This window comes from Typopeltis vanoorti, chromosome 1 (genome assembly GCF_054136105.1).
Source record: "Typopeltis vanoorti isolate ZY-2024b chromosome 1, IOZ_Tvanoo_1.0, whole genome shotgun sequence".
Taxonomy (NCBI): domain Eukaryota; kingdom Metazoa; phylum Arthropoda; class Arachnida; order Uropygi; family Thelyphonidae; genus Typopeltis; species Typopeltis vanoorti.
The window spans coordinates 1,465,860-1,489,912 of NC_143549.1; the positions used below are offsets into that span (position 1 = coordinate 1,465,860).

At 37.8% G+C, this 24,053-nt stretch overlaps 1 protein-coding gene across 8 annotated transcripts in view; it reads right to left on the minus strand.

The window, feature by feature from the left end:
* LOC150109749 (histone reader KMT2E-like) overlaps nucleotides 1-24,053 on the minus strand; it is a 902,496-nt gene that overhangs the window by 213,243 nt on the left and 665,200 nt on the right. For all 8 annotated transcript variants that reach the window (XM_090407149.1, XM_090406915.1, XM_090406833.1 and 5 more), the window contains 2 exons: nucleotides 17,395-17,623; nucleotides 14,575-14,808 (listed from right to left, as the gene is read on the minus strand). In XM_090407149.1, the coding sequence (XP_090263275.1) occupies nucleotides 14,575-14,808; nucleotides 17,395-17,623 (463 nt within the window). The remainder of the gene's footprint in view (nucleotides 1-14,574; nucleotides 14,809-17,394; nucleotides 17,624-24,053) is intronic.

The window sequence follows — 24,053 nt, forward strand, 5'->3', positions numbered from 1 at the left end:
AGAAGAAAGAGAAGTTGATTTAGTATGTTTGAAACAGGATGGTAAATGGGTATTGATTATAAGCTGCTCTTGTTCTTAGAGATTTGGAAGAACCTAGAGGAAGGGTAGTGGTCAGTTCAGCTTAACCATGAATATTGCTCACACTGTTCATGTGAGCAGTATTCGATGGTTGAACCTATTTGGGATTTCTACAATTTCAGCAGCTGAGAATAGTCTCTTGAGAAGAAAAGCACTGTGCCCTTTTTTTTTGGCAGCTGCAGAAAGCTATGGTCGATGTGTTTGTAATGGGAAAGCTGATGTTTAGTTGAACCCAAGAAGAAATATTATGTCTGGATATCATAAAAAGTTAAAGGAAGTGATGTAAGATCTTTCTTTCTTCTTCTTCTTGGCTTCCTGTATTAGGCAATTGTTTGCCTATAACATTTTCAAGGGTTTAAAAAGTCTTCTGCCCATCTCCTCCTGAGTCTTCCTCTTGATCAGTGTCCCTTTGGTTTATATTTCCAGGCAATATTTGGCCATCTGTCTTCATTCATTCTTTCTATGTAAAAGTTTCGATATTCAGCTGCGATTTTATAACTGTTCATTGTTATTAGATTTAAAATGTCTTGAGCAGTAAAAAGATTGTTCAATTTTGCATTACTTCTTTCAATGTTAAGATGCGATTTTTAAGATTGCCAGACTAGATAAAATGGGCATTATTTACTACTTGCTGACCATAGGAAAACAGGGTGTAGAAGAATATTATTGTTAATGGGTATCTAAATGGAGTTCCAATATTCATCTCTTGATGCACAGAACCATCATTCACAATATACTAATCATGCTTCCTGCATTGTGACCAAAATTTCACAATGAGAGAAAGAAACAAATAACCACATGCTATATTTATTATTATTATTATCTGACACCTCCAGGGAGTCCAAAGACTCATTGAGGGAGAGTGTGCCAACAGCATCGAACGATTTTACCTTCCAACTACTAACCGTGCTCAAACTTGCTTAACTTTTTGAGAGCTATCAGTAGCAGAGGAGCTACCAATCGACCAACCTTTGCTGGTAAATTTTTAGGAATAAAAATTTACGCTTTGGTTTTGGACCTTTTTTGGTGTTATCTATAATGGAAAAAGAGAAAGTTGTCCAACAGGACCCAGCAGATTATGTAGCTCAGTGGATGTGGCATTGGCACACCATGGTGCTTGACCGGATGAAGGGAGACTTTGTTTCGAATCTAGTCGCCGACTAGAGGATATTTTTCTAAGCCTTTTTCAAATATATATATATATATATATATTTTTTTTTTTTTGAATTTATATATATATATATATATATAATGGTAATTAAATCCATTGTAGCAGTATGTAAAAAACTATATGGCGTGAGGTTGAGGCGAACAGGATGAAATGTGTGCTAGGGTGTTGCTAAAGAAATGGCAATACATTTCCAAAAGATGAAGAAATACATCGCAAAAATGTCTAGAGAGGTACTAAACGAGTGATCGTTATGGGAGATTTACTAAGGTGGTCTGAAAAGTTCTCGACCTCGACCATAGATGGCAACACTATCGGCAAGATTTTTTTTTCTTTTTTCTAAGTTGGTACACCTGTCATAACCATCCATGTGAGATTGCAAGTCATTCTATCAAGTACTTTGTTTCATACAGCTGTCTGAAGCAAAAGTGTTGTCTGTATCCCTTGAAATGGATAAAATTGAGTATCGTGAGGTTATAAAATTCTTTGTAAAAGAAGGTTAAATGCCAAAAAAAAAAAAAAATCATTTGAAGTTCATAAAAGTTTATGGGTACTCTTCTCTTTCGTTTTCGACAATATGGGCTGCCGAGCTTAAACGTAGCCGTACTAGCCTTGAAGATGATCCACGTGAAAGACGCCCAAAAAGTGCAACAACACCAGAAATCATTGATCAAGTGCATGATATGGTATTGGATGACTGGCGAGTCAAAAGGCATGAAATTGCTGAGACTATAGGCATTTCAAGAGAATGTGTAGGATATATTTTGCATGAAGAATTGCAAATGAAAAAGCTTTGCACAAGATGGGTGCTGCACTTGCTCACAGCAGATCAAAAATGCACTTGCATGAAAATCTCTCAACAGTGCTTGGAGCATTTTTACAAGAAGAAATTTTTACTAATTTTGAATAAATGAGTATTGGATTCACCACTTTCCAGAATCTAAACAGCAGTCAAAACAGTGGACAGAAGCCAGTTGTTCATCGCCTAAGAAGACAAAGTCTGTTCCCTCAGTTGGAAAGGCCACAGCATCAGTGTTTTGGGATGCTAATGGCATTTTGTTTATTAATCATCTCGAAAAGGGTAAAACAATAACTGGAGAATATTATTCCGATCTTTTAACCAGACTAGACGAAAACAATCATGAGAAAAGACTCGGTTTGTAGAAGGAAAAAATCATCTTTCATCAGGACAATGCACCTGCCCACAAAGGTGTTTTGGTAATGGGAAAATTAAGGGATCTGCAGTATGAATTGCTGGAACATTCACCCTATTCCCCAGATTTGGCTCCCTCTGACCTCTATCTCTTCCCATAACTAAAAGTCCTCCTCACTGATCAGTGTTTTTCTTTGAATCAAGAGGTGATTGCAACTGTAGTGGGGTATTTTGCAGATCTTACTGAAAACGACTCAGGGACGGGATAATGCAGCTGGAGAATCACTATAAATGTATTAGTCTAAAGGGAGATTATGTTGAAAAAATAAAAATAATTTTGAAATTATAAATTCATTTTTTCATTGTTATTCTGAGAATTTTTCAGACCAACCCTGTATATTATACAAGGATTTATTGGGTAGAAGGGAAATCTCATGCCAAGAATGGAGAACTTCTGGAGTTGTTGTGAGACAATGCAGCATATGAAAGAAGGGACTCGACATCAAAAACTGTTAGTTTGGTCGAAACGTCAGAATGGGACCTATGGTATGAATTTACCACCAGTTGGTGACAGTGATCATACAATACTTTCCTGAGAAGTAGCTAATTATATTGATTTTCAAATTAGGACAGGTAACAGGCCGAACTACAAAACAGGAATTATGACTAACTGAGGAAAATACCACCTGAAGAAAAATATCAGCAATGAATGAGAACTTTGAAAAAGTTTTCAAATAAAGACTATGGATATGTTATCTTAACGTATCCATAGAATATGAAGAACAATTGGACTAAAATGGATGTGTAACCTTATTGAGCAAGCAATCGCTTGGAGATCACGTGAAAGGAATATCGTGACAATAAGACTGATATAAATTATGAAATATACAAAACAAAGGCCAGAAAAGTAACATATATTATGGGGGAGGCAAAATCGCAGTATGAAAAGAATTTGGCTATGATGGATAAGGGCAACTCCAGTAATCCTAAGAATTTTAGTAAAATAAAAATGAATTTGGAAGAATAACTTTACCGAATGCAGATGGTACTCTAGTGTAAGACGTTAATGAGATTTTTAGTTAATGAGTGCTCCCCATGATAATATTTAACACCTAGGCATATGTAGCAATGTGCACGATATTACTACAATAGGTGAAGAGATATGAGTATATGAGAATAAGGTTGTAGAGTTTGCATAATATGGATAACAATTCGGCAGTAGGGTACTATAACATTAGCAAATCCATGCTGTCCATCAAAGATAATACCATTGTTGTAAATCCAACTCTGGATCCTAGTTCTCACAAGCTTCTCCAACAATTTAACCACAATGCCTGACACACAGATAGGCCTATAGCTTGATGCTTGAGTTCGATCACCTCCTTTACGAGGTGATCCAACGAATCTGCACAATCTCACCCTCCTTCCACTCCTTAGGAACTTGACCAAGTGCAAGACTCGTATTAAAAAAATATGTCAAGGCAGGTGTCAACTCCCTGGCACATTCCTTCAGAATACTATTAAGTGATTAGAATACAGAAAATGTTAGTTGAGTGGACAATATCGACGGTAGGGTGGAATATATCGAAATGAATGTTTAACGTGCAGTCATGGAAATAAAGGAGAATGAAATGGACATTAATAAAGAAATTGAATGCTATCCTTCAAAGAACAAAGCACAAAATTGAAAAATTGCAGAAACAAAAAAAGATTAGCAGGGCTGAGAAGAGTAACAAGCAAGCAGTCCAAAGTAGTAATAAAGACCGAGCGAACAAAAGAGAAAAACAAGTTAAAGAGAAAATTACGTATGGATACTCAAAGATCAGGGGAGTACTTTCTGAAAGTGTGGCAAAATTGTGTTTCTCTGTTGCAAAAATTCACAATATTAGTCATGCCATCCACATGCAAAAAGGTAGGCGAAGGAACTGATTGTCTTGATTTGCACAAAGGATCTGAGGTGGGAAAAGAATTCTATGAGGGAGGATATAAAGGCGTTGTTAAAAGAGTCAAAACTGAAGGCATGAAAAGGTGAAGACTGTAAGTCTCCTGCCAAACTATGATAGAGGTGAACTATCATAGTTTGTTGATAGCTAATGAATCAATTTGTATTGCAGAAGGAGTGATGCAGGATATGTGGTGTGTTTCTGATGGAAAAATGATTTGTATCATGCAGATGAACCACACCTAAATGGTTCTGGTGTTAGGTGTCTAGAGAGAGCTTTGTTCACAGAACATGCTGAAGAGCAAATTCAGGAAAATCAAGCAATTTGGGTGGAAGCAGGTGAGTTTGTGTGAACGCACTCATGAGGTGAGTGAGTGCCAAGTGCTGAATCTAGTCTCTAAGGAAGAAATAATGAATAAGGTAGTCAATTCAGGAAGAAAAGGTGGGTGGGCCTAAAGGGATATGCCAGTTTCCATATACTAATGCTAGAAGCATCAGGAACAAGAGGGAGGAGTTTTTTTGGCATTGGTTAGTGCAACCTCACTAAAAGTTATATTATATTGACGTTGTGGCGCTAGTGTCGCCGTAGCAGTGAATTTGAGCTGTGCTGAAGAAAGTGAGTTTTTAATCGGTGAATAGTCCGTTTTTTTTTACGTTTTTGAGTGCTAAATTGAGTGTACTATAGTGGTTGTTTTTTGAAGTTAGTGCTGTTGCGATATTGTGTATTTTTTTTACCGAGAAGACGGGGCAAATGCATAACGGTGGAAGACAAGACGAAGCTAAGTTTTCATTACTGTATTTAGTTTTATTTCATTTTATTTAGTGTACTTAATGTTTTGTTTTGCTTGTAATTGTTTATTTATTTTTGATTTTGAATAATTAACGATTACACTAGTAGTCCTTCGGCAGTAACGAAACGATGGTGGATTCAGCTGCAGTCACAAATGGCGTGTCGCCAAGTCCTCCGCCATTTGGGCACTCTATTATAAGCAATATAATAAGGGAGTTTGTGGCATGCAGTATTTGCGGCATGCATGCATCTCGGGAATTGGGTGCGTGTGTGTTTAAAGTGCAGCAGATATCTCAATAACTGACCTTGTTGCTCCAGGAACGGGAAATGAATACAGAAAGACAAGTAGTGTGATAGGAGAGAATGAAGAAAAAAATGTGAATGAGAAAATAATAGTTGATAGTGTAGAAGGCGTGAGTGACTGTGAAAGTTTAGATGGTTTGGGAGAGTGAATTTCGATTTAGAATGACTGACCTGCAGAGGGAGATAGAGGAGCTGAAAGAGGAGGTGGAATGTCTTGGGAGAAGTATGATAAGTATGAAAGATGAGATTAGAAGAATGGAAGAGATACATGCAAGGTAAATCGGAGTAGGGGAGAGAGAGAGTTTTGGGAATGATAGGAGAGGAGAGAAATTTGTGAATGATAAAAGAGGAGAGAATGGAATTGGATATGGAAATGGAAACAGGAGAGAGAGGTATGGAAGTGCTAGAAGAGGAGAGAATGGAAACAGTAGGAGAGACGGAATGAGAGAGAGGTATGGTAATGCTAGAGGAGGAGAGAATGGAAACAGTAGGAGAGACAGAATGAGAGAGAGAGAGAGGCAGGGGAGTGCTAGAGTGGTTTCTTTGCAAGGAGGGTGGTTGAACCATGGAATGCATTGCCTGATGGAGTGGTGAGAGCGAGAACGGTCAATGAGTTCAAGGAGTGGTATGACAGATTTTGTGTTTCTTAGGGGGGACATCCCCTTGATGAGCTTTGATAGACTTTGTGTTTCTTAGGAAGGACCTCCCACGATGAGTCTTTTGATTCCATGGAGGTCTGAATAATATTAAAAAATAATAATAATAATAATATTATTATAATTAATGATACTTGGCTAACAGCAGATGAGGTACTTACAGGGATAGAATGTGAAGGAGTTTAGCATTTTCAAAGTGGACAAGATGGGGGGGGGGGTTCTGCTGATGATGGCAGATAAATTGCAGCCATAAAGAATAGGAGATAGGCAGCAGGGTTGATGTTCATTTGAAGCAATCTAGTGTGAGATTAAGGTCAGTAAGACAAAATATACAATTGGTTCTTGCAATAGGCCATGGAGTTCCACGGATGATCTGGAAGACATGCATCACCAAATTAGTACAATGAGTTAAAGATACCAAGAAATTATATACTTGGTTTAATCCTTTATCCAAGTGTAAGCAAACAAAGTTTGCACCAGAACTATTTTCTGAACTGGGTCAACTCGTGGTAAAGGTGGTATGACTTCACATCACTTGTCTTAGTATCTCATAAAGCAAAGCACATCTCCTTATGGACATGTATAATGCTATATATTATGGGAAGGGTTACTACCCAGATTGATTTCAACCTTTATCGAGGTCTCGTCAGTGGGAGCCAGATCCTGAGGTGATACTAAGGTTGAATAATGCAGAAGTCATATTTTTTTCATATATGAGTAACCAAAAGGTGTCAGAACTTATTATTAAAATACTCTGGATTAGAGATAGTTATTGGAGACTTCAATAATGGTTGAAATCGGTCTGGGTAGTGACCCTTCCCATAATGCATATGCATAGCCGTAAGGATATGTGTTTTGCATTATGGGATACTAAGGCACATGATGTGAAGTCATTAGCTTCAATAAATATTTCCCAGTCCTGAAAATAGTTCAGGTGCAAACATTGTTTGCTAACACTTGGATAAAGGATTAAACCAAGTATATAATTTCTTGGTATCTTTAATTTACAGTATAACCAAGTGAAAAAACTTCCAATAGTACGAGTACAGGTTGGATGATTATTATAGAGGACTTCAACTATGGAGATATAGACTGGCAGGAAGAAAGATCACATGGCAGGAAGGAAATGGAATTCATACACCTACTGAGAGATAAACTTAAATCCATGCTGTGGCAAAAAACACTACAAGTAAGGATGTTGGTAGGGCATTGGAGATAGTTAACAGTTATCTAGAGGATGCAATATTAAATAATATATCTAAGGTAAGGAGGGTTAATCAGTTTACGGTGATTCTACTGGACCTTGCCAAGGCCTTTGACAGGATACCACATGGAATTCTAATCAGTAAATTGGGGCATATGGGGATGGACATAGGGTTGGTGAGATGGATAGGAGGGTGGTTGACGGAGAGATATCAGAGAGTGGTTTACTCAGGAGTAGAGTCCACAAGACGGCCTGTGACTAGTGGTGTGCCACAAGGATCTGTTCTTGGACCACTGCTGTTTAATTTGTTCATAAATGATATAGGAAAGGATCTGAGAGGAACAGTTCATTTGTTTGCGGATGATGCGAAGTTGGGTAGGGCAATAGTGAATACAGATGACGTCAAATTTTTGCAGGATAATTTGGATAGATTGGAGGTCTGGGCTAAGGAGAATGGATGTCAGTTTAATGTGGCAAAATGTAAGGTTATGCATTTTGGGGTGAAAAGATTGGAGGCAGTTTACTGCATTGGTGGAACCGTGCTCCAGGAAATTGATGAGGCACGAGATTTAGGAGTGTTGGTAGATAAGGAATTGAAATTTAGGGGACACATTGCAAAAGTGGCCAAATCAGCTCATCAAATCACTTGGTTGCTGAAGAATACGTTGACAAGCAGAGACAAGCAAGTTATTGTTCCTCTGTATCGAGCCTTGATAAGACCCCATCTAGACTACTGTGCTCAGATTTGGTCACCTAGGTTTCTTCTTGATGGGGAGGAGGTGGAGAGGATCCAGAGGCGAGTGACCAAGATGATAGCAGGTCTGTGGAATGAACCGTATGAGAACAGGTTGAGGATTTGTGGGTTGCAAAAATTGGTTGATAGGCGGAGGAGGGGAGATATGATTGAGACATTCAAATTACTAAAGGGTTTCTATAAAATTAATTCAGAAGATATTTTTGAGAACAGGGCTGGTTGTGGGAGGACTAGGGGACATCCATGGAAACTGGGCAAAAGTGTGGTTAGTAAAGGTGTTAGAGCTGGGTTCTTTACTTTTAGAGTAGTGAATGAGTGGAATGCGCTCCCTGAGTCTGTGGTGGATGCTGTGACAGTGAATGAGTTTAAGGCGAGGTATGATAGGTACTGTATGAATGTCAAATAGTTGTGATGAATATGATTTGGGGCCTCCCTCGATGAGTCTAATGACTCCCTGGAGTTGCCCGTAATAATAGTAATAATAGTAATAATAATTACTTGAGGCAGCATGTGATGGAGGGGACTAGGGATCGGAGACTATTAGAGTTGGACATAGGAACAGAAGAGCTATCCATAACCAAGGTGGCCACATTGCCTCCAATTGGCAAAAGTGACATGCAGTCTTGTAAAACATGAAGAATATTCTGTTAAGAAGGGGTATATTTTGAACTACAAGGCATGTGATTATGACAAGCTTAGAAGGAAACTTAAATCCATGCTGTGGCAAAAAACACTACAAGTAAGGATGTTGGTAGGGCATTGGAGATAGTTAACAGTTATCTAGAGGATGCAATATTAAATAATATATCTAAGGTAAGGAGGGTTAATCAGACAGAAGTTAGATGGATGAGTAATATCATTAAGCACAAGCTGCAGAATAAGAAAATGCTGGGAGGTGGGCATATAAGGAGAAAGGAGACTAGCAAACTAATGAGAAGTACAAGGCTCAGGCAAGAAAGTGACCAGCATGGCAAGGAAGGCAAAATCAGATTATGAAAATAATCTCGCATAGCAGGCCAAAGGAAATCCCACAGAGTTCTTTTGTTACATGGCAAGTAAAAGGAAAAATGACTATGGAAGATTAACCTTAATGAATGATGATGATCATGAGGTGACAGAAGCAGATAAAATAGTTGAGTTAATGAGCGACCACCAATTTGCAAGAGTATATCATCCAAGTGAGGTTACTGCTTTAACATATATAACAGACACTTATGTGGGAACAAGGAGGATGAATTGGAGGTTCTTACCATATTGCAAAATCTCAATGTAAATACAGCTGTAGGATTAGATGAGATATCAAAATGGGTTTTGAAAGAATGTGCAAGGGAATTGGGAATGTCTTTGACTAGGCTCTTGAATTTAAATCTCTCTGGTAGGGTTCCAAGGGGGTAGAAAGAGGACAAAATAATTCCCTTGCATTAAGAGAGGTTCTAAGACTGCCCTAGAAAATTATAGGCCAATCAGTATCTCAGGCGTGGTGGTAAAAGTACTGGAAAAACTGGTGAAAAAGAGAATGCAAGAATTGGTAGATAAAAATATTATACTGTATGAGGGGCAAAATCGCTTTGTGAAGGGTAGGTCATACCTAAATAATTCACTAACTTTTTATAATAAGTTAGCTGAGTTGTAAAGAAATGGCTAAATGATTATTCTGTTGGATTTTGCAAAAGGCATTTGACAGAATACCACATGGAATGCTGTTATGCAAATAAGAACTAATGGGGAAGGATATGACAATGGTTATGTGAATAAGAGAGTGGCTGTTGGACAGATATCAAAAATTGGTATATAGTGGGGCAGAATCAAGGCAAAAACAGTTGACTACTGGTGTGCTGCAAGATTCAGTGCTGGGACCACTACTATTCAATTTGTACACAAATAATATCGGAAATAACCTGAAAGGAAATTCAGTTGTTTACTAATGATGCAAAATTAGGCAGAATAATAATTAATCAAGGCAATGTGGAGAGCTTGTAGGATGATTTAAATAGGCTGCTAGTATGGGCAAAAGATAACAGGTATCAGAATAATGTGGAGAAATATAAAGTTATGCATTTTAGGAAAAATAGATTACAAGCTGTGTATCACATCTGTACTCCAGGAAATATATGAAGCTAGAGATTTAAGGGTGGTGGTAGACAGAAGGTTAAAGTTTAGAGGACATTTTGCTGAGGTAGTCCATAAGATTACTTGGCTATTGAAGAATGCATTAACAAGTAGAGATAAGGAAGTTGTTATTCCTCTTTATAAGGCCTTGATACATCCACATCTGGATTGCTGTGCTCGGGTCTGGTCTCCTAGTTTCTTGGAGGATGAGGAAGCAGTGGAGAAGATTCTGAGGTCAGTGAACAAGATGGTGAGTGGTCTTTGGAATGTTTCCGATGAGGATAACTCGAGGGTGTGTCAGTTGCAGAAATTGGTTGATAGAAGAAAAAGATAGGATACAGCCTATCTGCATGTCTGGGAAAGACTGTTTCTAAGTATTCCTGACAGTAATCTGTGTGTGTGCTCACAGGGCCAGTTTGCCTGTTCTGGAGGACAAAAAAACCTGTGTTTCTGGGTTTTTTGTCCTCCAGATGGCACTATATATATATTTCTGGGTGAAAAAAAAAAAACTACCTCCATATGAGACTGGATAACTCACCTTTCATCAAGCTAGACCAGATAAATGTTCCTGACATCATGGACAGGAATCGAACCCAGGTCTTTCCAGCCAAAGGGCTTCCTTCGTCTATACCAACTGAGCTACTGAGGCTCGACTTAACTGTGATGGGAATCTTGGTTGAACTTGAAGAGCTCAAGTTGCACAAGAATGGAAGAAGTTGTTTTGTTACCTGCAGCAAAGAACCTTAAAGGATCAGCAAGCTAAGAAAGAAGTGAAGGTCTTAAGACATTGATAATTGTATTGGGAACAAATAAAATTGGCATTAGTGAAGCACAAACTTAACAGAAGAGGATTACTGGAACAGAATGTAGTGGTTACAGGATATCTAGGAAGGACAGAGGAGTATTTTCAATGATTGCTGAGGTGCATATATTAAAAAGTGATAGCATGAAAGATGTTTTTAGACATTTCTTAGGGAAGATTGTGTTGTTTATTTGTTGAGTTTAAAATTTTGGGACTTAATTTTGGTAGAACAACATTGTAGATATAAACTCATAACCTGAGCACATAAAAGGAGAATAAATTACATGAGGAAACAAACTCACAAGAATAATAATTTAAAGGAGGAATTAAAAAGCTTAAAGTAGATTAAAAAAGCACAGAAATTTATTGACTATAAGGGAATAAAATAAAAATAGGAATATATGAAAAGTTTTTTTCTTAAAAAAAAACATACTCTAAAACAGAATATATACTCTATGACATAATTTATTTATTATTATTTATCATATGATGGTAAAATACAGCAAGAAACATAATACACCAATGTGTATTATGTTCAAGTATTACGTGTATTATGTTTTCAAGCAAATTTATAGCTTCAGTCATAACGTTATGTATATTTTGTATAGTGCCATCAAAAGCATATATTGGGCAGCACAGTAAAACAGGGTCAACTATGACATAATGAAATTCTACGAAGAATGAATGAACAAAAAATATTGGGAAACATTAATCGGGAAACAATTAAAATTTAATTACATTACAATAAAAATGTAAAATTAGGCAACATTAATTGTTAGAGGTCCTAATTTACATCCAAGGCATCCTACAAATGCTCATAGAGGATTCACCACCTAGATAGGACTCTGTGTGAAACTTGTAGATAGCACTCTAGAGTGCTATCTACAAGTTTCATTTAGTATTGTGTTGCCTCCATGTGTGTGTGTGTGTGTGTGTGTGTGTGTATGTGCGCGCGTTATAAGTGTTAGTTCTACTTCCTGAAGATGTCTCAGTAACTGAAATGAAATAAAAAAAGGAAGCACTAATAGTTTTTAATACTCTCTTAGTGCTCTCAATACTCCATTAAACCTCCAACATGACCTCACAGTGGAAAGCACAGATTATTTTAGACACATAAGGGTCTGTTTCCCACTGAAGAGACCTCAATAAAGGTGTTGGAAGTTTTAACACTTGGTTATACTATAAATTAAAGATACCAAGAAATTATATACTTGGTTTAATCTTTATCCAATATGAGCAAACAAGTTTGTACCTGAACTATTTTTCAGGAATGGGGCAACTTGTATAAAGAAGATAAGACTTCATATCACTTGCCTTAGTATCCCATAATGCAAAACACATCTCTGCACAGACAAGTATAATGCTATGCATTATGGGAAGAGTCACTAGACTGGTTTCGACCTTTATTGAGGTCTCATCAGTGGGGGCCAGACCTAGAGCTGATACTAAAGTTGAAGTCACGCAGAAGTCATATTTTTCCATACACGAGTAGCCAAAAGGTGTCACACATTATTAAAATACTCTGGATTAGAGAAAGTTGTTGGACATTTTCCCACTTGGTTTAATCCTTTTCCAAGTATAAACAAACAAAGTTTGCACTTGAACTATTTTCCGGACTTGGGCAACTCGTATAAAGAAGCTAAGAGTATTTTAATATTTTAATAAAAAGGTGGAACACCTTTTGGCTACTCATATATGAAAAAATATGACTTGTGCATTATTTCAACCTTATTATTAACTCTGGATCTGGCTCCCACTGATGAGACCTCAATAAAGGTCGAAACCAGACTGGGTAGTGACCCTTCCCATAATGTATAGCATTATACATGTCTGTGAGGAGATGTGATCTGCATTATGGGATAGCAAGTGATGTGAAGTCTTAGCTTCTTTACATATTAATATGAGTCTGAATATGATATGAATCCATTCTCTCCAACAGAAAGATCCAGGTCCATATTGGCAGAAAAAAGAGCAGGCCCAGATTCCTTCACAACAGTCTCCCACAAGGCTCTGTGTTATCTCCTTTACTCTTTAACATCTAAGTGTATGACTCACCACATACCAGCTCAAGCAAGTATATGTACGCTGATGACCTAGCAATCCTATATTAATCTACCTCCTTTGCCAACCTGGAATCAACCTTGAGCACAGACCTGAACATCCTGGAAGAGTACTTCAAGCAGTGGTACTTGAAGCCAAATCCAACAAAAACTATGTTCACAGTATTTCACACAATGCAGAGGCAAACTGACACCTCAACCTTTCTTTCTGTGGGAAAATGGTAGAACCCGATCCTCACCCAAAATACCTTGGAGTGAGCCTGGACAGAAGCCTAACCTATAAAAGGTACTTCACCAACCTGTCCAACAAAATTAAAATGAGAAATAATATCATTTCAAGGTTTGCTGGAAAAACCTGGGGTTGTGGTGCAAAAGTTCTAAGGTCGTCTGCACTAGCCCTTGCATTCTCTGCAGCAGAATATTGTGATCCTGTCTGGGAAAGAAATACACACACACACTCATTATAGACACCCAGCTAAACTCCACCATGCACACAATTAGTGGGACAGTGAGAAGCACCCCTCTCTCCTGGCTGCCTGTCTTATCTAACATTGATCCACCAAACATACGGAGAAGACATGCCTTGATTAAAGAATTTAATAAAGCAATGAGTAACCCACTCCTAGATGCACCAGACTCTCATAAATCCATCTAGTCTTTGCCTAAAATCTAGACAGCCTTTCTGGTCCATGGACGAACTCTCTTCAGCTGCCCTGCCATCAACACCTGACATGTGGAGAGAATACTGGTCCAACAATCTCCCAACAAATGGCTTCCTGGTAGAAGATCCCTCTGCTCTGCAGCCTGGTTTTGCTCTTCCTAGGAAGATTTAGTCATCAATCAACAGGATCAGAACTAACCGGGGGAGGTGTGGCTACCTACTACATAAATGGAAGCTGTTAGACCATGCTTATTGTGAACGACAGCCCAAGGCACCAATTTCACAGTGGTAGCCTAAAGGACATCCATGGCAGATGAGGCCTTGGATTAGCTTTTCAGACTGGACATTGACCTGTAGCTGTTCTGCATTCCTTTTGCCATAAGAATAAATAAATAAATGGTAAATTAATTAATTGAATTATATATTTCTCTAGGAAAAATAAAGGAAACCAAAGGAACAGAAAATAACTATATACAAAACTCATTAAAATTCCATCAGTATATACGATATGAAAGAATTGAGAATAAAAGACTGCATGCAAAGAGTTAGAGAAGGTATAAGTAACAAAGGAGCAACATGGCTTAGTAAAGGAAGCTCTGAGTAGATAATGACATGTACTAATTTGTTAGCTGCAATTAGAAGAATTTTCAGAGCAGGGATTAAAGTAACAACTGGTGATGATTCAATGCTGCCAACTCCAGATGACAGCTTTGAATCATTTTCATAAAAGGCTAATTGTATGAATAGAAAATTAAAGAAAGAACAGCATTACTGCTAACCAGAAAAAAAAAAAAATAAAAAAGAAGAAAAAAGAAATTACATGTACATGACTCTGTATCATACTAGGGAATATCTGTAATCAGAGAATAGCAGGAAACACAAATTTAAAAATACCTTTTTTGCAGATCCTAGACTAGACAACTGCTTTACTCCTTGTGTTGAAAAGGTACTGCTTCTTCGAAGATGTGCAGCAGAAATTCCTCCAACATTAGGATTGTCACGGGTACATCTAACATAACATGTAGGACTTGCTGTTGATAGGTCCCAACTGAGTTCAGTGTGTATTGTCAGGGGACAACAAACTGGTACTGAGGTTTCACTTTTCTGAAGCCATTCATGCAGCAGAAACTGAAATGTGCAAATAACTAATTAATAATGAAAACATATAACAAATATAGATAATAATAAATCACAACTAGGTAGAATCTCTTGAATATTCTATATGGCCTGATACACATACTCCCAACTTTTCCTTCATTTGAACATCAACAGATTCCATAATTACAAAAGTTGGCTATGTTCTAAATTTCTTTTCATTAAATATTATTTATGGCTAATTATTATTATTATTTTTTTAAAGTTTTCCCATTTTATTCACTGACCCATTTCAATGAAGCATTATATCATTCCACTGGATTCCAAGTCAGATATATATTTATATTCTCAAATCTTGAATGGCGAAACAAATGAACTGAAAATCAGTAGAAAAAAATAAGCAACAGCAAAAACAGGTTTCTCTTTGATACTGGAATGAAGTATGATGGTAAGCAAAGTCTGTGGATAATACAGATGCCAGTCTTTTATCTTTCATAAGATGAATATATGAGACATCACACCTTCACAGAGTCAAAAGACTTATCCATGGGTGGTCCACACTCTCATGCAAAAACCATTGAACTGTGCCTTAAACTCATTCACAGTTTCACCATCACACTTTCAGGCACTGCATACCACATACACACCTATCATTACCAAGCAAAGAACCTGCTCCTCACTTTGTTGCTCATATCCTCCTTATACAGTTTCCATGGATGGCCTGTGGTAGTACCCTTGTCTGTCTCTCTCTCTACTCAATGAAAATTGCCTTCACATTAATCTTGTAATAACCCCACATCAACTTATATGTCTCAATCATATCCCTTCTACTTACTATTATAATAACGATAACGGAATTAACTCACGTAAAATATTCTTTATTCATAGAATTTTTGCCTGAGTATCACAGGGATCATCAGTATAAGTACAAAGGCTAATTAAACAATAACTGCTATATTCATAAAGTGCCACCTAAGTAGCTAATGTTAAATTTCCTAAATTTATTTAAAAAAAAAAATTATATATATATGTGTGTGTGTGTGTGTATACAATTACAAGTTAGGGAACATTTGCTGATTTATAGAGTACTATCTCCCACAAGGGGGAAAGACGTAGACCATCAAATCTGTTTAGGTTAGAGGAGTAAAGTAATGTTGTGAAGCTGTTCCATTGGGAACCAACTTTTGTGAATGACTTTTGTCTTTTTCCACTGAACTCTATGTGTAGTGTTGATGGCATGCTCTGCAAGTCCAGACTGTTCAGGTTCAAGGTATTGAATATACGATTTGTGTTTTTCTAACCTGATCTGAGCAGATCTTCCTGTTTGTCCAAAATATAATAACCCACAAGAGCAGGTAGACATCTGGAAAGCTGAAATGTGGGAGCTTGTCCTTTGGAGACGTGAGGCACGAAGAGATTTTTCTGATTGGTCGAAAGGCCACACAAATATTTAGTGATTTTAACACTTTAGCCATGTATTCACTAATGCCTTGCACCTTTCCCAAGTAAAATCGGTATATAAGAATTTTATACAAAATTCTTTCTATACAATATTTTACAGAAGTAATGTGAGAGGACATTTACAAGATAGATTGGGAAATACAGATTGAGGTATCACAAAAAATGGTGAAATGAAATTTTTTTTCATACAAAAAATGATTTAAAAATTATATTTATATCAAAAAAAAAAACCAGCTAATGCCTTTTTATTCCTGTATATAGGGAGTAGGCGAGGCCGTTTAGCCCTGTCTAACTTTTGGAGACTGAGTGGGCAGTTCAATCTCCACTGGTATCCAATCAGAGATAGCTGGCCCAAGGCTATCACTAATTAAGCAGCACGCAGTGAAGAGAGACGGCTCAACAAGTGCCGCCATCTCGTGGTCCCTAACCCTAATACTCGTATTTAATGTCTGAAATAATGTGGGTTCTACGGTTGATTTTCTTGAGTTTACGAGATGAAAAACCCGAGTTTCCGGGAGAAAAAAACCTCCTTGCCCGTGCCAGAGATCGACTAACTCGGGAACCGGTTGAAAAAAGGCTTAGAAAAATTTCCTCTAGTCGACGACTAAATTCGAAACAAAGTCTTCCTTCATGCGGTCAAGCGCCATGGTGTGCAAACGCCACAACCACTGAGCTACACAGGCTCTTATTAATGATACCATTAATACTTATTACTTATTTCTTTTATAAACTTTCTATAGATATCCAAGTGCATACATTGTCAATAAATAAATAAATAAAGAAATAAAATAAAATAAATAAATAAATAAATTTTTTATTTATTTTTTAATATCACAAGAGGGTTTAAATTCATATCAAAATCTTAAAAACAAATAATTAAATGAGAACAGCAGGCAACACACAAACATACATACACAGCACAGAAATTATAATGCTTATTGAAACTTAATTTTCAGCATTCCAAATAAACATATCTTTGAGAGTTGGCACATAACAAGAGGCGCATAATATGCAATGTGTTTCTTATTATGTCTCTTATTATGATAATATACAGTTAACTGTACATATTCCCTGGGGAAGAGAAGAATACACAGTTAACTGTATATACTCTTTGGGGAGGAGAAGACATTTTCTAACAATGTAATATTAAATCCTTACCCTTTTTGTCTTAGGAATAACACTAATGTCACTGGTAACATTGGAAGAGGTCACTGAGCAAGAATTAGGTGGACAGTTAACAGATGTAGAGGTAATAGGTGATACTGGTGAAGCAGATGAAATTGAAGTTGAAATTATTGCTTCATCAGGAGAAAGTATATCTGAGCCACCACTACTTGTGCGTACTCGTCTACTACGTCCCAACAATCCAGAGCCTCTTCTTTTTTTCCTGTATATGTACATAAGAAGAGAAAAATACCTCCTTACTGTACATGCATTCGCATTATATATAAAATGCTAAAATTTTAAATTTTAATTAAAATAAATTTATGATCTTATCCCAGTGTTCTGCCTTATAAACTTTTAGTCATACTCATGAACCATCAAAATCTACATACTTTTATTTATCTATCTATCTAGTGACATCTTGTAACACTAGACCCAAAAAAAACTTTTGAACACTCCTACTATTCAAATGCTTGAAAGCCCTCGGCATTGGCATTATTCAATCTGTTAAGATGTTATATGCTAAAGCATACTTTTACGTGAAAATAAACAATAGACTCACCATATCTGTATCATACAGCAGACGTATTAAACAAGGCCATCCACTTTCTGGTCCTCTTTACACAATTGCCAATGAGCCCTTTTTGCGTAGAGTAAGCATGCTGCTCAGGGCATACCGTCCTAAACTTTCTTACCAAGCCATAACCCTGACAGCATATGCTGATGATGTTACAGTTATAGTCTGTAAAGAAGAGGATTTCTATAGCATACAAACAGCACACCAACAATACCAAGAAGCCTCAGGCACATAAAACAACAGGACTGTGGTGTGGCAAATGGAAAAAATTGAACTGATTCCCCAATGTCAGGTCACTGGTCCGCAGAGGGAAACAAATACCTGGGGATTTACCTAGGAAACGCATCTTCTTACATGGATAAGAACTGGGAAACACTAATTAAACATTTCAAGCAAGTACTAGGAAAGTGGGTAGCAATACGAGCCTCTGCCTCCACAAGAGGGAGAGCAATAATTTTTAACCAAATAGCCACCAGTGTCCTTTGGCATACACCAAAGATTCTCACGCCACCTGCGAAAATTATCAAACAAATACAGTCAACCATCTATTGATTCATATGGAACAAAACAAACTAGCTTTCCTACTCCAAGCTATATACTTCTCTCAAAGGAGGAGGACAAAACTTGACCTCCATTAACAATATGATAACAACATTCAGCACTCACTTTCTCTTTAACACGTTCGCTGCCAACTACGAGTATACTCGTAGTGGGTAAACCTGCTTCACAAGCCACCTACGAGTATACTCGTATGACGCTTACCGCCGGGAACGAGATTATTGTAGTGACCTTGAAGAAGTGAAAATCCTTGGCGTGTGGGGCTAGCATCAGAACTGTGTATTCTCATAGACCGTAAATGCTCTGTACAAGCCAACTACGAGTATACTCGTAGGACGTTTACCTCCGGTAACGAGATTATCGTACTGACCTTGAAGAAGTAAAAGTGCTCGGCGTAGGGGAACAGACCATGCAAAAGTAGCATGGCAGCGAACGTGTTAATATCCCACAACAGGAAATTGCACACAAATGCACCACCGAATATATTTTCACTTCTGCCACTACAGGTTTCACTTTCTCCATAACCTTAAGAATGACAACAGAACATATGCCAGTGATTCTAACAAGTATCTATAAAGATGTCCTTCAAAGATGGAAGAAGCTAAACTTCCAGTATATAGCGAAGACAGCATCCCTTCCTGAAATCTTCATGGAACCCATATTCCACAACATGATGGTAAGGAACCCTATCACTCAGAAAGATATTTCCTTTTGTCCATGGTGCTGGTGAGGCATCAGGGTCTTTGGTGACATTCTTTCCAGTCTTACCTGGTGCTTTCCAAAATTGCTTGCAAATGTAGAATATGGGAATCAGGCTGAGCAGATACACAGTGTAAAATCCACTTTTCATGCTGCTATGCCTGATAGCATAACGGAAGAGAGGCTCAGTTTTCCTGTCTCAGAAGATCTGGTGCCTATCTTTCTGATAAAAACCAACAATGCATGGAAGAAACTTACACTCTGCAACATAAAGAAAATATTCCGCACTCTAATAACACAGTTGAACAGTTTGGATTCGTTAGCACGAGGTGTGTTAGTAGAGGATTTGACAAAATCATACCAACCTGGTGCGACCATCAAGGACGTAACTGAGTCTATTAGAGAGCAAAAGGAAAGAGTGAAAGAAATGATTGTTGTGGCAGGTACGAATGATTTGAAAGGAGATAAAATGGAAATGATAGGGGACCTGAATGAATTGTTTGAGGTAGCAAAAGAAAAGAGTGAGAGAGTTAGAATGATTAGTCTTTTGCCGCGGTATGACAGTGAAGTGTTTAAAAGTAGTGCCATAATTGCAAATGACTTTCTGTGTGGGTTATGTATGACGAGTGGTGTGGAATTTGTGGATGTGTGGAGTGAGTTCGATGGGCGAAAGGATCTATATAAGATGGATGGCTTGCATTTGAATGGATTCGGTGTAAGGAGACTTGAAAAAGTGTTGTTGAATGAAGTGGATGTGCAGAATCAGGGAAACTAGATTTATTAAGGAGGGGGAGTAGATATGCAGACCTTAGGGAGGCAGTTGAGTGTATGAATGAGTATAATATGCCCGAGTGAATAAGGAGAACAAATCAGAATGGGATAGTTAGTATAAGGCATCAAGGTAGGGATGGGGGTAATGGGGGTCTATTATTCATGTACACTAATGCTAGGAGTATTAGGAACAAGAAGGAAGAATTTTTGACCATGATTGGCACTTCCAGACCACAGGTTATTGGCATTAGTGAAACATGGCTGACTGTAGATGATATAGCTAGTGGGATTGAATGTGATGGGTATAGTGTGTTCTGGAATGACAGGGAGAATAAAATGGGGTGCTGCTATAGACCAGGTGATGGAAAAGATGGTGGAGATAGTATGCACAAGCAAATAGAAGAAATGAGTAGAAAGAGGGTAATTATTATGGGAGATTTCAACTATGGTCGCATTGACTGGAGTGAGGAGAGGACACACAGGAGGCAGGAATTGGATTTTATGTGGTTATTAACGGATAACTATCTGCGACAGCATGTAATGTAAAATACTAGGGGTTAGAGAGTGCTTGACCTAGTAATTGCATCTGAGGATTTGGCTGTAACAAATATGACCACATTGCCACCAATTGGTGAGCGTGATCATAGGGTCTTGACTTGGGAGGTGGCTAAAGGTGTGGAATTTACAATTAAGACAGGTTACATGTGGAATTATCGGGCTAGAAAGTATGACAAGCTTAGGAGTTTGATTGGTTCAGTGCCATGGCATGTACAACTGCAAGGACTAGAAGTTGATAGTGCATGGGAGGCGGTTAAGAAGTGTTTGCATGAAGCAATGGCTGACTGTATACCTAGAGTCTGAATAATAATCAAATCGGGGTTAAATGGATGAATAACACCATTAAGCTTGAGCTGCAAAAAAAAGAAACAACTACAGAGGGAATTTAAGGAGAAAGGTGACCGACAGGCACATGAACGGTATAAAGAAAAGGCAAAAAAGGATAATGAAAGAACATTGGCCAAGCAGGCTAAAGAGAATCCTAAACACTTTTTTCGATATTTTGCAAGTAAAAGAAAAAAATGTATATGACAGAATGATTTTAAAGAATGCCGATGGTAGGGAGGTAACTGAATCAGTTGATATAGTTGAGTACTGACTGAGCACTTTGCAAGAATATATCATCCAGGTGGTGACATTGCAGAAATGAATGAACCAATAGATTATACGGGAATTGTGGTGAATGAAGTGGAGGTGAGTAGTCTATTGCATAACCTCAATGTCAATACATCTGTGGGATTGGATGGTATACCAGCTTGTGTTGTACGTGAAGCGGCTAAAGAATTGTCAGTACCCTTCACCATTTTGTTTAATTTGAGTCTTGGGTCTGGGTTAGTCCTGAAAAGGTGGAAAGAGGGGAAAATAGTTCCACTGCATAAAGGAGGTCCCAAGACTGCTGTTGTAAATTACCAACCGATTAGCATATCAGGAATCGTTGTCAAGGTTTTGGAGAAATTAGTCAAGAAAAGAATACAGGATTGGATAGATGAAAATGGGATATTTGATGGAGAGATACCAGAGAGTGGTTTATTCAGGTGTTGAGTCCCAAAGACTGCTTGTGACTAGTGGTGTGCCGTAGAGCTCTGTTCTTGGACCACTACTTTTCAATTTGTTCATCAATGATATAGGAAAGGATCTGAGAGGAAGTGTTCACTTGTTTGCTGATGATGCAAAGTTGTGTAGAGCAATTGTGAGTGCACAGGATGTTAAAAATTTTGCAGGATGATTTGGAGGACTGGGATAGGGAAAATGGATGTCAATTTAACATGGCAAAGTGTAATGTTATGCATTTTGGGGTGAAAAGAATAGCAGCAGTATATCACATTGGTGGAACCGTACTCCAGGAGATTGATGAGGCCAAGGATTTGGGAGTGTTGGTGGATAGGGAAGTGAAGTTTAGGGGGCACATTGCAAACGTGGGTAAATCAGCTCATCAAATCACTTGGCTTCTGAAAAATACTTTAACAAGCAGAGAGAAATAAATTATTGTTCCTCTGTATTGAGCCTTGATAAGACCCCATCTAGACTACTGTGCCCAGATATGGGCGTCAGGGTTTCTTCTTGATGGAGAGGAGGTGGAGAGGATCCAGAGACGAGTGACCAAGATGATAGCAGGTCTGTGGAATGAACCTTATGAGAACAGGTTGAAGATTTGTGGGTTGCAAAAATTGGTTGATAGGCGGAAAAGGGGTGACATGATTGAGACATTTAAATTACTGAAGGGTTCCATACATGGAAGCTGGGCTAGAATGTGGTTAGCAGGGGTGTTAGAGCTAGGTTTTTTACTTGGAGAGTGGTGAATGAACGGAATAAGCTGACAGTGTCTGTTGTGGGTGCCATGACCGTGAATGAGCTCTAGGCAAGGTATGATAGATACTGTGTGAATGTCGAATTGACATGATGTTAGGGCCTCCCTCGATGAGTCTGTCGACTCCTTGGGGTTGCCCGGAATAATAATAATAATAATTGAACCAAAGCACTTCATTGGAAAATCCTGCATCATCCCACAAAACATTATTTCATTGGGACCTACCATTATGCACAAGAGCCACCAAACCCAATGCAGATATTTGGTAGAGAATGTGGCACAATGCACTACCATTCCAACTATTTTGCAAAAATTTAACCTGGATGTTTCAGATAACTGTCTGTTCTGCTACCGATTAGGAACAGTCTAGCATATCTACTTAGTATGTCCAGTCAACACTATTAATCCGTTTGTCTCGGGAAACGGCAGCCTTAACCTGCGGTAGTCTTCATACAGAAGAGGAGTATTTCATTCTCGTCCATGTTCTTCATTGCTGTGAAAGCAGCAATATACAGCTTCTATCTCTGACATACAAGACCAGAAGCACAACAGTGACACAGAGAGAGGCAGCTGATCATCTCCTTGCAGCCTTCAAACAAAAGTTGATAAGTAAGATCCTATATGAGCATCACAACAACTTAGATCTTTTCCTCCAAGACTAGAATCCACAGAATCAACTACTGGCTGAGCAGGGTGATTGCATCATAGTCCACTTTCCAACATAGAAGTGACATCATTGCCCCCCCCCCCCACCTTCCCTCTCAAAGAAAAGGGGAAGAGGAATTTTTTTGTGCTTAATAATGTGAATAATGATCATCTGTTACTTTCATGTAAATATGTAATACAAATATAGCAACTGTTATGTTCTTACAAGATACAGTATCATGTCAAAATAACTTTTAATGGCATGAAAGAAATGTATTTCATCTTATAACAACTGTTATCCCTATGTAATATACCTCAACAAAGAATGAGCATGTAACTTCTCTGCCCAACTGCAGAGAACCAAAACCAGTTAATCCTAGGGTATCGCCACATTTTGGAAAACTAAATACGGGACATGGGTGACCACAAGAATGATGATGCTTTATGCCATGAAACGTCATAGTTTATTCTGACAGCAATAACTATTCTTTCATTGCTGTATTTGGTTTTACAAAATAAGTATCCATACTTTTGGAACTGTAACTCGAAATGCTCAATTTGCTGTTACTGAGTATTAATGTGTAATATCTCTGATCATCCCCCATGTGCAATACTAAATGTTCATCTACAGATTTTGCATTCAACTTTGTCGTTATGTTTTCCTTTTGCAATAAAATTCCATTCTTTCGAATAATCATCATTAAAAATGCACTTTTGTTTTGGCATTGTTAAGGGCTTCAAGAAAGCAACAAAATTTAATTTTTCTTTGTATAATTAATAAAGAAAATTAATTTACGTTTAATTATATATTTTATGTATTAACCAAATATCGCACATTCGAAAAAAGCGAGATATATTTTTTAATAATTACTGAAATAACATCCACGTACTGTACCAATACTGCACCGCACAATGTCCAAATAAGAACTGTTTGAAAATAAGCAAATGCAATATATCTGTACAGAATTATAAATAAAATGATTATACTAAATAAAAAGTGAAAAATGAAAGGGACTGCTGCCACCGTAAACTGGAAAC